The sequence below is a fragment of the Neoarius graeffei genome, chromosome 23 (genome assembly GCF_027579695.1).
Source record: "Neoarius graeffei isolate fNeoGra1 chromosome 23, fNeoGra1.pri, whole genome shotgun sequence".
Taxonomy (NCBI): domain Eukaryota; kingdom Metazoa; phylum Chordata; class Actinopteri; order Siluriformes; family Ariidae; genus Neoarius; species Neoarius graeffei.
Window position 1 is genome coordinate 17,345,541 of NC_083591.1, and position 14,992 is coordinate 17,360,532.

Here is a 14,992-nt window from a genome sequence, read left to right on the forward strand (position 1 = left end):
TCCTTAGGGCAGAGTCAATCCCGCCAGCAAAAATAGGGAAAAAAAGGAGCGATCTCACCTCTTCAGATGTTGGTTTACAGTAAGTCCTACAATACATTCCTCAAAAAGGGCGTAGAAGAGCAAATTAATCCATCAACGTGTAGCATTCAATTTATTCCGGACCATTAAAGACGCCGCCTTCCGCGTAGAATCATACGTCATCCTCGCCGCCATATTGGATAGGTCAAAGCGGAGAATAAGGATTCATGTGCCGCGTTTAACTGTACCAACAGGTTTACCGTCCAAACGAGATCACATGGGATTACCTTTCACAGGTGAGAAACAACAAATTAATCCATCAACGTGTAACATTCAATTTATTCCGGACCATTAAAGACGCCGCCTTCCGCGTAGAATCATACGTCACCCTCGCCGCCATATTGGATAGGTCAAAGCGGAGAATAAAGATTAGCTGCATTTAACTGTACCGTCCAAACGAGATCACATGGGATTACCTTTCACAGGTGAGAAACAACAAATTAATCCATCAACGTGTAGCATTCAATTTATTCCGGACCATTAAAGACGCCGCCTTCCGCGTAGAATCATACGTCATCCTCGCCGCCATGTTGGATAGGTCAAAGCAGAGAATAAAGATTAGCTGCGTTTAACTGTACCGTCCAAACGGGATCACATGGGATTACCTTTCACAGGTGAGACTGGAAAAATACTTTTCATTGTATTTGGTCATTATAATGTAATTTTACGAACAGATTTTCCTGACTTTGTGGCTAATATGAAGTCTCGCGCATAATAGTTTATGCGCATGCGTCCTTACTTCTTCTATTCTTCTGGTGTCTCCGAAGGGCCCGTCTTACAGCGCCCCTAGAGGTGTGGCATGTGTATTGCATCGTTTTCAGCAAGCATTGCGTTGCCATATGGACCTGATATTTTACTGATCGTTGCCCATTTGGACGCGATATATTTTTAAATAATATCTCATTGCCGTTGTCGTGTGGATGTAGCCTGAGTGCACACATGAGAGACAAAGTGCATGCGTGAGACAGAAACGTAGACACGTACAGACACACACACACACACACACACACAAGCCTCTTTCAGACCAGAGCACCAGTAATGATGCTATATATCACCCATGTGATTGGTACTTCACCGTGTTACCCATTCCTTTCAAATGACCCCAGATAGATCATGGCTTGCTTTTCAAGAATTTACACAAAGAAAAATAATGACCCAGGCTTTACATGCATTCACATGAAAGGGCCAGCATGAGTTATTTGTGTAGAAAGGATGCCATTAAGAGGTGTAACGTCAAGACAGCTGACGTATGATACTTAAGTAATGTAACTTGTATTACTCTGATGTGCAAATGAAGTGTTTCAAGGAGACCATTCATCCATGGGCTGTGTTGTAGGCAGCAAAGGGGTATGTGTCTTTCAATTGTGAATGTTGAACATTTTGAATCTCTCCTGTGGGCTGTACTGCAAAGCTCCTCAGATGCTTGTGGTACCATCCACTCAGCAATTTCAAAACAAAGACAGGGCTGTCATGCACTAACATAATTTGAATTATCTCCCCAAAATCAGGCAGTCCTCCTGTTGAGCCAAAAGGCAACAACATCCCCACACAATACAGAGTGCCCAAAACAGTAACCTTGTCTGTCAGGTTCACAGCTACCATCCCAGGAAATTTTCTTGAAAAAGACTCTTTAATGCTGTCTTTTAGAACCTCCACTGCCACTTCAGTCTTTCTGGACACAGAGAGTATTGGTCTCAAAGCAATAGCGTTTTGCATGTAACATGCAATCATTGTTTGATGTTTTTTGGCCATAGTCAAGAGAATGTTTCTGAAAGACCCGGTCTGCCTCACCAACCGTTTAAAGAATCGGTGCTTCGCCTCGAAGCACATGGTCCATAGAGCCACCAGTGGTCCAAAAGCAGTTGTGAGTGAAGGGTAATGTTCGAGGAAGTGATGCTTCGGTTTCACTGTCTGGTTTGGAAATACATTCAAGTACCTGTAACGATGTTCACTAATTTTACTTTCAAGGTATCCTATGCTTTCATTTGTGTGTACAGGAGCCATGACGAGCTCGACAATGTCCTTTAAGGTCATCAAAACCTGCCATGCTGAATCATCCTCAGGAATTCTGTCACCAATCATGAATGGTAGCAAACGTAACAAGCACCAATTTTCATGTGCATTGCCTTTTGCGTGCTCCAAAAATTAGCAGGAATTGGTTGTGGAGAGTTGACTTTATCATTCCACTTGTATGGAAACTGAAGAATGAAACGGTTTAATTCCTGGAGAGAGAAGTATTTTTTCCTCATGAACACATCAAGACACAGGGCTAGTTCTAAAGGAACTATTCCTTCCAGCAAATCATGCAATGCGTCAGGGGGATACCCGGAAGTGATATGAAAGTATCTCAGTGTTTCAGAGATGGGACACTTATCTTTTATTCCGAAGTGATGAGCCTCTGCAGCATCAGACATTGCCACTTCGACATGCAAAGCATAATTGGACTCTGTTCTTTGTGGAAACATTGCCTCTGCAACCTCATGACACTGGATCTCTGAGCGATCAGCAATGTAGAATCGACAAAAGTGGGATGAAGAAAAGCTCTCAACAAATCCACCTAAAGAGTGAGCTCCGAGATTGTCAGCAACAACTACAAATACAGTGCCTTTTACCACTTTGCCAAGACTTGGCACAAAGACACCAGAGTCCTCAAAGCATTTTAAATCCCTAAGTAGGGGTTCCAACACCTTTCTGTATCCATGTGTGCTGATATCCTTTGTTTTGCAAAGAATGGCAAGGTAAATGGAAGACAAAGTAGACCGCAAGTAAGCAGGAATGTCTGCAAACACCCAGTACACACCTGTAACTTTATGCTTTTTGCGGGACGTTCCCAAAGGATTGCAAATCTCAAAGTCGTCGATGTAAAGAATGAGAGAAATGGTAAGTTCAGTTCCACAGAGGAATCTGTTCTCTCTGAAACATGAACCATCATGAAATGATCTGTACACAGAAGAAGCACCAACAGAAGGACCTCTATTCTGCAGTACGGTAGCTTGAATGTGTCTGTTGTTCAGAAGTTCAGACAGCAATGGAAGAATTGTTATATACTGAAATGTTTGTCTGTCATTTCCACCAAGTGAGTATTCAACTGGCTCAGTCACGATGAAATTCTCCTTCAAAAACTGGTACCTCTTGTAGTGTGTGCGCAAAGGACCACCTGTGTCCAATGCAGCAGACAAAGGGTTAAACTGACAAAGATCTTTCACCAGTTTTGCAATCACTGCATCTTCAAAAGTACATCCATGCCTCTTTAAGGTGCTCAGGATAATGTTTTTTATAACTGGTCCAGATGCAGATGACACAAGAAAATGAAGTTCATCTACTAGTTCATCAATGCATGTGTTAGAAACATTGTAAAAGCAATCCAATTTGAGAAGAAGCAAACCCAGTCTCTTAACAATAGTCAGGCGCAAATCCTCAACCTCAACATCATCTTCAAGCAAAGAGTCACAGTAGCTGTTACTTTCAACTAATTCACTTTCTTCGGGATTTTCGACTTGATATTGTTGAAGAACTGCGCTCTTAAAGCTTTCCAGTGAATGTGGACTGTTTTCTGATCTTGTGAGTGTGAAATGTTCTGTATATATTCGTCTCATAATCGCATCCTTGAAAAACACAAGATACGGTTTCAAATTTCTTAAGGTCGCCACCAAGGTGCTCAAAATACTGCCGCTCTGTGTTAAAACTGCAAGAATTACATACTAGACAAGTGAAACAAAGAAGCTGACCGGGACTATTTGCCTGTTCATGAGACCTGGACAAATGTGAATGTAATGCACCCCATGTTTTAAAGGTGCAGGGGCAATCAGAATGGAGGCAGAGTATGGACTGGTTTCGGCCAAAATGCACATGATGTAATCTATAGTGTTTTAGTAATTCTCGATGTTTAAGCGTTGTGAAGCTGCATTTTTTACACAGCCAATTCATTAAAGCATCTGTGAAGGGCTTGGTTAGAGTGAAGTTCAGATATATGTTAACTTACCGGACTGCTGAGGAGATCGGTTCAACAATGGCCGTAGCACAAGTTAGAAGACGTCAGCACCTGTACTCAGACAAGGACAACAAAACAGAATATTTACGCTTTCAGACGCACACATTGCAAAAGACTTGTTTCAATTTCTTCACAATGAAAGGCCAAGAATGAACTGAGGTGAAGGGTAGAGAGCCTAAACAAGGATTTCATTTTGCAATGCAACTGATCAATTACACCTGTGCCTTGCGCTACTCATAAAAAGAGAAGTATAGTTGTCTTTCAGGTAAAATATGTATAATAAAGTGAATTAGTTGAAAGTGAATTAGTGTTAAGTAACAAGGTTGAGGATGAGAACTTGTGCCAGGCTACTGTTAAGAGACTGGCGTTGCTTCTTCTAGTTGCCTGTTCTTCACATCTAGCTAAATCTCGACAAATGTGTACGTAATGTCCTCTTTGTAAGTCGAGTTGGATAAAAGTGTCTGCTAAATGTAATGTAACTCGTGTTCTGAAGGCACAATGGCAATCAGAAAGCAAATAGGGTATGGGCTGGTTTCAGCCGAATTGTCCATGATGTAATGTATAGTGTTGTAGTAGCTCTAGTCGCTTCAGTGTTGTGAAGCTGCTTTTTTTGTACAGCCAATTCATTAAGGAACGTGTGAAGGGCTTGGTTAGAGTGAAGTTCAGATATATGATGATAACTTACTGGACTGCTGAGGAGATCGGTTCAACAATGGCTGTAGCACCAGTTAGAAGACGTCAGCACCTGTAGTCAGACGGGGACAAGAGAAAATGTATGTTTTCAGATGTGCACATGCCAAAGATTTGTTTCCATTTCTTAAAAAATAAGTGGTCAAAGGGCAAATTATACACCCTTGGCATTGTTATAATGCCAGCATATGTAACAAAGTGAAATTTAAATGTCTATTATATGCATTACCTATTACACTATACTTGAAATCCGCAGTGCAGGGTTTTGCTGGAACACTTAATAAGAATAACCAACAAACCTGTTCTGCTTCTGCCCCACGCCGTGAGCACAGGCACACCAACTCCAACACAGCGCAGACCACTGTTCATTGTTGTCAACAACGTCGAACGCCACCACCTGTTGATTAGATTACGATTGAGAAACACTCAATAAAACTGTTCAATCTACCGACCACTATGCTACGTTTGCTGCATTCGGAGCTAAATGGTCAGATTCAAAAATGCTCCGACCATAGCAGCTAGTCAATTGGCACTGACAAAAAAAATAGGTCATAGCTTGGCGCTGATGTGCGGGGTTTGTATCGAAAACATGGAGTGTTGTAAGCGTGGTGCCTTCACTGCTCTGCCCTTCGTCGAAACAGATGGTGTGGGGACACCAAAAGTACTGCGCTTTACATTGACTATCGTTATGCTCTGCATATGCAAAATATGTTCATATAACTCACAAGAAATCAATGTTAATTAATTAAACACACCAACAGGCAGTCATATGGAACTAATGAATGGCTTACTTGCATTGTAAAACTAAGCATGTCCTTAGGTGGCTAACCTAAGCTCAACACGTGTTCATTCACATTAGCCACCACTTGGCCTTCTAAACGTGCATAACGTGCATAAAAAGCACTTAAGGTGGCATATTATCACGATAAGTCAGCCACTCCATCATCTTTGAATTTAATTTATTGACTGCACATGGTAAGAACAGCTACCTGCCGTTGTACTGGATTCGTCCACCCACCTTAATCAGACCTACCACAATTAGTTCCCATTTTACAAGGTAGGGAAACGCGACTGCAAATATCGGCTTCGGCACTTTTCATTAAGTTTCTACATTGTGAGGACGGTAATACCCTTGAACACATAGTATGGTACTTGGCTTCTTACATTTTGAGAATTGTGAAATGGCTAACTGCGAACTCGCTGGCGCAAGAATTAGCTACAGTGGTGAAATCGGAATTAGCCTACAATGGCTTTGGTTAGAAACATGCCAACTACAACTTGAGGGTGATAAAAAATGTTCCTTTTGAAGTCATGTATTGTTGCATTTTGTTGCAAGGTAAAATACAGAACATTTTCAACTTACTTACCTTCGCAATTCGCAATTCCCTTCGAGACGAAGACACGCAGACTCGCTCCAGTCTCTTCTTCTGGGAGCACTGCATGCATGAGTGCTGTTTTCTGCTAAATCATGAGCACAGTACGAGCATGCTCCTATGAATCATTGCGCGTAGAATCGAGTAGGCTATATTTTAGTCATTTTAGGTAGTTATACCCTACCTATTGCGTTACATTATTTCCTGCCTAATATTTCTGATTATTATTTAATCCATTTTCATCAGTTCAATTGGGTGTAGTTTACTCATTTCTCACCATTAGAAGTTTATACTCTATATTAATAGGTAGCGCCTGTATGATCTACCCCTTGCAATCAATTACCTTTGCTTACCTATTTTTTTTGTGGAAAAAATAATCATTTTTTATCAGTAAAATATACAACCCCACAAAATAATTTTTTTACAGTGTATGGTGAAATACCGTGACTGAGGTCTTGAAAGTACTGACTGAGGCCTCTAGGCCCAGGTCAGTATTCAAGGCCAATACCATGGTATTTCACCATATGGACCGACCTTGAGCTGGTAAATAATATTTTTTTTCTTTACCAAATTCTAACAGAAAACGAGAGCGCCCGAAAGGGAAAACCAAGCCAAGGTGAGCCGCCATTTTGAATCCTCATTCATTCACGGCTGTCATGCAAATGGCTTCCTCCTTGGTATACAAGTGCACTTCCATGGCAGGAAAAAAAAAACTACATTTTGCCGCCTATGTAGTCCCCTATTTATACAAAATTGAGTCATTCAGGATTCAGCCATGTTTTTGCTCGGCGTTAGCAACAGTTACAGGTTTTTAGCTTTCTCCTGAAATGTTTTCTTTTATTTCTTCTTTATCAGGGTAGTAAAACTTGCTTTTACTATGAAGACTGTCATTATCACTATCCATGATGTTAAATTAATGCTATTCTCCTGAGAAATGTGAAAATAAATGTTGACAAAAATTGCTACTATGTTTGTTGTTGCTGTGATAGAGCGAGTTGCCAGAGGTCTGTATCGTAGGTTACGGACCCGCTCGCTAGCCAATCAGAGCGCTGGATTTGATGGAAACTGGACCGCGAAAAAAATAAATATGTTATTTACCAGCTGGGAGGTCCGTATCATGAAATACCATGACCGAGGTCTTGAAAGTACTGAGCGAGGCCCTCTGGGCCGAGGTCAGTATTCAAGGCCGAGGTCACAGTATTTCACCATACGGACCGACCTTAAGCTGGTAAATAATATATTTATTTTTTCTTTACCAAATTCTAACAGGAAATGAGAGCGCCCGAAAGGGAAAACCTAGCCGAACCGCCATTTTGAATCCTCATTCATGGCTGTCATGCAAATGGCTTCCTCCTCTGTATACAAGTGCACTTCCATGGCAGGAAAAAACCTACATTTTGCCACCTACTGTATGTAGTCCCCTATTTATACAAAATTGTGTCATTCAGGATTCAGCCATGTTTTTGCTCGACCTTAGCAACAGTTACAGGTTTTTCGCTTTCTCCTGCAATGTTTTCTTTTATTTCTTCTTCATCAGGGTAGTAAAACTCGCTTTCGCTGTGAATACTGTCGTTATCGCTATCCATGCTGTAAAATTAATGCTATTTTCCTGAGAAATGTGAAAATAAATGATGACAAAAATTGCTACTATGTTTGTTGTTGTCAATGAGCGAGTCGCCAGAGGTCCGTATCGTAGGATACGGATACGGACCCGCTCGCCAGCCAATCAGAGCGCAGGATTTGATGGAAACCGGACCACGAAAAAAATAAATTATATTATTTCAACTTACTATCAAATTATTTCTGTCATTATTCCAACATAAGTTATTATTTCAAAAATAGTACATTGCTTATAACTCATTATTTCAAAATACAGTATTATACTGTTATTTGGACTTGTTGTTTTAGTTTAATAACTAATTATTTCAAGGTATTCAAGATTATTCCAGCTTTGTTGGATGAGGTTATGTTTTCTCCTCTGTTTGTTTTTGCTTTCTTTTTCTAATGTAACTCAAAAAGTAGTGAACAGATTTTGATGAAATTTGGAGGAAAAGTGAGCTACGGGCCAAGGTACAATTGAGTAGATTTTGATCCAAATCTGGATATGTATGTGGAGCCTGTATCTGTTCCCAATGTAACTCAAAAAGTAATGAACGGATTTTGATGAAATTTGGCATACTGCTTTAATATTATCCTCAGTTAAAGTGATTTGAGTTTGATGTTGATAATATGTGGCTTGGTGGCGGTATGGACTCTACTCTACTGATTGCCCTTCTACTTTTAAGATATTTTAACATGTCATTATTTTGGCTGAAATCTTTAGAAATTTCTAGTTAATATCGTGTTATGTCAAGTTATCGTCTCATTTATTATTGATTTCAAATTGATTAATAAGAATAGTGTCTTGAATATTAGCCTAACGTAAAAATAATTCTTATTCCGCCTGCTGTGTTGGAGACAGCAAGTAAACCAGGCTGATAAATAAACACTGTTTTATTAACTTGATGTAACACATCAAGTTAATGGAAACATGGTACACAAAAACATCTTTTATGCAGCAAATAGTTAATGTGTTTATTTAGTTTCTCTTTACTAGACACACCAGTATAATTGTAAGTCAGAGTCTTTTATTTGTCATTTGCACAGTTGGCACATGGAAAATTACACATTGAAATTCTTATGGTAGCTCCACTGAGAAATTCATATAATATATATATCTACCAACACTGTGTTGTAAACGTACATCTTCCGATGCTGCCTCTGGACACATCCTCAGTGATGTTCCTGGAATCATTGGGTATTCCAGGTCTTTCAACATCATACACCCTCCTCCAGGTGACCCAGCCAGGGCTGATCGGACCCCAGCTTGTGTCCAGGTGGTTAGCTACTGGCTCCATGGCTCTCCTCTTTTGAGCCACAGCCATCTTGAGGCTCTCTCTGCCGCATTGGTAATACTGCAGATGGCTCTCCTTTTCCTCTCTCCTACAATGCCTAGATTGCTAAAGGCTCTGACTAGGGAACGAGCTGCAAATCCTCTGCACCCTACTTCCACTGGGAGACACCTTGCTCTCCATCCAGTCTGCTGACAGGTGTTAACCAGCTCCGCATACTTTGATAGCTTCCTTTTGAAAGCTTCTTCCAAGCAATCTTCCCATGGAACTGTCAGCTCCAGCATCACAGCTTGCTTGGTTGACTCAGACACTAAGACAATGTCTGGTTGCATGGTGGTGGCTGCGATGTGGCTGGGGCTCTTCAGCTGTCATCCAATGTCAACCAACAGCTGCCACTCACATGCCGAGGTAAGGATGCCTGTTGATGCTGTTTTTTTGGTAGGATTGGGCTGTTCTCCCGCTCTGACAAAGGCAATGATCTTCTTGGAGGGTTTGCACCCCTTGGCCAAATCAGGTCCTGTGCTGATGGCTTCAGCATTGGACTTCAGGAGCTGATCATGCCTCCATTGGTACTGTCCCTCTCCATGTGCCTTTTTGCAGCAATTGTGGATGTGTTCCAGGGTTCCTCACTTGGAACACAGGGCATGCTGGTGACTCTGCAGTGCACCATGTGTGTAGGTTCGCTGGACTTGGGAGTACATCATACACTGCCTGAATGTGATATTAACATATAACATCTACTAAAGGCCCGGTCCCACTGGCCGATGGACACAAAACGTATGCAAAAAGGACACAGCGGACGAGCAAAATTTCGGGGGTGGCGCTATCCGTTTTCATCCGCTCCAGAAATGGACAAAATTGGCAAAAATTGGCGAAAACAGAACGGAAAAGAACGGACGTGGGTAGTATATAGCGGGGATGTTAAACGCATGTTCATAGGAAGCCTAGCGGATGAAAGCGGATGGAAGTGGATGACAGCTCCGAAGGGGTTACCGGTGATAACTGAGAAGCGGACGCATAGCAGAAAGAGTGGATGCATAGCGGATGAAGGGGATGCATCACGTACGCCTAACGGAAACAAAGGGGATGTTGCGCGGATGTATATCGGATGCAGACCGTTCACTGCGCATGCGGGGGGTATGAATTGCGTCTGCTCCGCGGATATAAAGGGATGCAGCACGCACGCCGTCAGCATAAAGCGGAAAGACGTGCTGGCGGCTACATCGATACATCTCTACTACTAGATGATTTTCTCCCCCTTTTTATACAAAATATCGATTGTCCGCTAGGTGTCCTTCTACATACTCTAGACATACTCCAGACATCCTAAATATACGAGATACATCCCAGATATAAACGCTTTGTCCGTTTTGAATACTTTATATACGAGATGCATACGCTTACATCCTTTCTATTTCCGTGCTACTAACGATGAATAGACGTTTCATGTACCTTATCTTTCCTCCCTCTTTCCGTTTTCAGCTGCAGCGGATGTGAGTTGCGAGGATGCCCAGAGGATGCAGAGAGGATACAGCAGACGTTTAACGGATGATAACGGACATAGAACGTTTGTTGCTCGTATATGTCGCGGATTTACATCGTACACGGCGGAAAGTTCATCCGTTCTGAAAGTTTTGTGCAGCTCAAAACTTTTTGCATGGATGAAATCACAGTGGACGGATGCTCGATGGATAGAGCGTATGAAGCACGTATGCAATGAGTACACAACGGATGCATAGCGTTTTCCAACGGATGGCAAAGATTTTTTTACGTTTTACATCCTTTTTGCATCCGTAAGTGCAGTGGGACCGGGCCTTAAACAAAATATATAAATGTAAATACAATATCAAGTATATCCATGAAACGCAATATCAAGAATATACTTTCTGGATGCAAAGATATACATAAAATATATGTAATTTAAGGGGTAGTGTAAACAGATGATACACTGTTTACACTACCCATTAAGATAATAAGTTTATCTCTGATCAGTGAGTGTATATATCATGAGTGAGTGAAGCGAACGATTGATATACTTTTATGCCTCCGCCACCATAAGGTGCAGGAGGCATTATGTTTTCGCGTTGTCCATCCATCCGTCCGTGTGTGCGTGCGTGCATCTGTCCCGAAACCTTTTGAACGCGATATCTCAAAGGCTAATGAAAGGAATTTCACCAAACTTTCACCATTTGTGCGCTTTGGGACAAACATGAACTGATTAGATTTTGAGATCAAAAGGTCTAAGGTCAAGGTCACTGTGAGGTCAAATGTAGTACACGGCACGGTAGTGTAGTGGTTAGCGCTGTTGCCTCACAGCAAGAAGGTCCGGGTTCAAGCCCCGTAGCTGGCGAGGGCCTTTCTGTGCAGAGTTTGCATGTTCTCCCCGTGTTCGCGTGGGTTTCCTCCGGGTGCTCCGGTTTCCCCCACAGTCCAAAGACATGCAGGTTAGGTTAACTGGTGACTCTAAATTGACCGTAGGTGTGAATGTGAGTATGAGTGGTTGTCTGTGTCTATGTGTCAGTCCTGTGGTGACATGGCGACTTGTACCCCGCCTTTCGCCCATAGTCAGCTGGGATAGGCTCCAGCTTATCTGCAACCCTGTAGAACGGCTAGAGATAATGAGATGAGATGAGACTCAGATCCGTGATGTATTTCATATGTAAAATGCAAGTTTTTCAACACGAGAAGATAAACTTCATATCTTCTATTATATAGACACATTCACAAACAAAAACTACTCAAATTTATCAAAACAATTCATTGATTTCCTCACCAGTGACATATAGAGATTTATGCTATGGTTTTGGATCTCCATGTCCCTGATGTAGTTCGTATAAAAAACACTAGTGGCGTATTTCCCAGTAAAACACTCGTATCCATATGATATATACTAAATGTGCGGTGTGCAACGTAGTATGCAAAAAGGATGGCTATGCAAATCGTGCTGTCATTGACTGGTTAAGAGTCTGAAGGCTTGGGGAAAATAACTGTTATGTAGTCTGTTTATGCGTCCCCTGGTTATCTGGTCATACCTGCCAGATGGAAGCAGTTGATAAAGTTGATAGAGTGTCATGTAGAACTGCTGTCCTTGATGATCTTTTTGGCTCTCCTCAGGCACCATTTCAGGTAAATGAAGGATGTGGAAAAGGGTGTTCTTGTCCACTTGTCCTGTAGTCCGTAATCAGCTCCTTTGTTTTACTGATGTTTGGGGAGAGGTTGTTGTCTGAGCACCAAGCAGCCAAGGCCTGACCTTAATGATCTCACCTCTGTAAAATAGTGCTCACGTCTCCTACTATAAATGTATAACAGCCTATTTGAGAGTTAATTTTATCTTCCCTTCGCTGACAATACACTAAACAAAAACAATCTCAGTGAAGTAATTTCTGGCTGAACACCTGGAATACCTTTTTTTTTTTTTTGCAATTCTGATCCCATCCAGTACCCACGCACTTAATTAACCCAAACCTAAACAAAACAATTCAGAAGCTAATTATGTAGCTAATTATGCAGCCAGTAACCATAAATTAATGTCATAACCTTAAAAATTGTGAACTCCATTTTGTGCTAATAACCACTAATTAAAATTACATTTACTTTGATGCTTTAATTCATTATATACGATTTAGTGACTTTGCTGTTCTGTGAAGCTAAAAGTGTTTATGTTCCTCTGAAAATGCACTTTGTTCCCTTCTAAAAGGCACTAATTACACAATTTTGTACCTTTCTATGTTTCTATGGTAACCATGAAGGCTATACTGAAAAAAATTAAAATCGATTATGTTGTTTTTTATAATATATTTATCTCATTATGACAAGATGGGGGGTTTTTCCATGAAATTAGATAATGATATGTTTTGATTTTCTTTAGTGGCAGCGTTCATGCTAAACAGCACAGCTCTCATGTGGGCAATATGAGATGAGACATGGACAATAGCCAATTATAGCGTTTGATCCCTAGCCATTAGGTAATCATATCCTTCTGTGATCTCCTCAAAGTCGTGCTTGGAGGACACCCTCAACCTCCCCAGTTGGTAACTGTTGTATGATGGAAGAACTAGCCAATTGATAGGAATTGCCAATAGAATTATTATTATTATTATTATTATTATTTTGTTCATTTGACGCCTTCAGACCCTAACCCTTTCTGGGGCTCTCTTCAGCCCCAAGCTCAGTACCAAGATGAAGATGGGAGTTCTTGTATTGACTGTTAAATCTATGTATGTGTGTTTTTCCTCAGACAGCACAGACAGTGTTGGTGGTCGTGGTGGTGTTCTGCCTTTCCTGGCTCCCTCATCACATCATCCATCTGTGGGTGGAGTTTGGCTCATTCCCTTTGAACCAAGCATCTTTTATGTTCCGCATCATTGCACACTGCCTGGCCTACAGCAACTCCTCTGTCAACCCAATCATCTACGCATTTCTCTCGGAAAATTTCCGGAAAGCATACAAGCAAGTGTTCAAATGCCAGAGCAAGAGGCATTTAACGATGTTAAAGGGAGTACGCAGCAAAGCCGAGCCGCCACCAATCACCAACTGTACCAGTGTTTAATGAATACACACTGCATGTTAAAATGAAAAAGCATTTTCTTTCTGAACATAATAAAACCTGACCTGGGCTAAGGACCATGAAAAACAGTTACACTACTACAGTATATGTATATAAAGCCTCCCTTATGCAGAGTGTACAGTATACAATCCTTACCATAATTGTCCTGCCTGTGCTTAAGTGATGTGATTTTCCCAGCCTAGTTTCCATGTCAATATCCATTTTGTAAAAACAACCATTTAGAGCATGAGAGGGATCTCCTGGTGGATGAGTCAGGAACAAGTACAACCCCGATTCCAAAAAAGTTGGGACAAAGTACAAATTGTACATAAAAACGGAATGCAATAATTTGCAAATCTCAAAAACTGATATTGTATTCACAATAGAACATAGACAACATATAAAATGTCGAAAGTGAGACATTTTGAAATTTCATGCCAAATATTGGCTCATTTGAAATTTCATGACAGCAACACATCTCAAAAAAGTTGGGACAGGGGCAATAAGAGGCTGGAAAAGTTAAAGGTACAAAAAAGGAACAGCTGGAGGACCAAATTGCAACTCATTAGGTTAATTGGCAATAGGTCATTAACATGACTGGGTATAAAAAGAGCATCTTGGAGTGGCAGCGGCTCTCAGAAGTAAAGATGGGAAGAGGATCACCAATCCCCCTAATTCTGCGCCGACAAATAGTGGAGCAATATCAGAAAGGAGTTCAGCAGTGTAAAATTGCAAAGAGTTTGAACATATCACCATCTACAGTGCATAATATCATCAAAAGATTCAGAGAATCTGGAAGAATCTCTGTGCGTAAGGGTCAAGGCCGGAAAACCATACTGTGTGCCCGTGATCTTCGGGCCCTTAGACGGCACTGCATCACATACAGGCATGCTTCTGTATTGGAAATCACAAAATGGGCTCAAGAATATTTCCAGAGAACGTTATCTGTGAACACAATTCGCCGTTGCCAGCTAAAACTCTATAGTTCAAAGAAGAAGCCGTATCTAAACATGATCCAGAAGCGCAGACGTCTTCTCTGGGCCAAGGCTCATTTAAAATGGACTGTGGCAAAGTGGAAAACTGTTCTGTGGTCAGACGAATCAAAATTTGAAGTTCTTTATGGAAATCAGGGACGCTGTGTCGTTCGGACTAAAGAGGAGAAGGACGACCCAAGTTGTTATCAGCGCTCAGTTCAGAAGCCTGTATCTCTGATGGTATGGGGTTGCATTAGTGCGTGTGTCATGGGCAGCTTACACATCTGGAAAGACACCATCAATGCTGAAAGGTATATCCAGGTTCTAGAGCAACATATGCTCCCATCCAGACGACGTCTCTTTCAGGGAAGACCTTGCATTTTCCAACATTACAATGCCAAACCACATACTGCATCAATTACAGCATCATGGCTGCGTAGAAGAAGGGT

General features: G+C 41.4%; 1 protein-coding gene across 1 annotated transcript in view; it reads left to right on the top strand.

Moving 5' to 3' along the window:
• The window catches only part of LOC132871591 (galanin receptor type 1-like), a 55,554-nt gene extending 41,704 nt beyond the window's left edge, over nt 1-13,850 (top strand). The window contains exon 3 of the mRNA XM_060905869.1: nt 13,261-13,850. Coding sequence (XP_060761852.1) covers nt 13,261-13,572 — 312 coding nt within the window. The 3' untranslated portion in view covers nt 13,573-13,850. The remainder of the gene's footprint in view (nt 1-13,260) is intronic.
• Nucleotides 13,851-14,992: the final 1,142 nt, after the last annotated feature.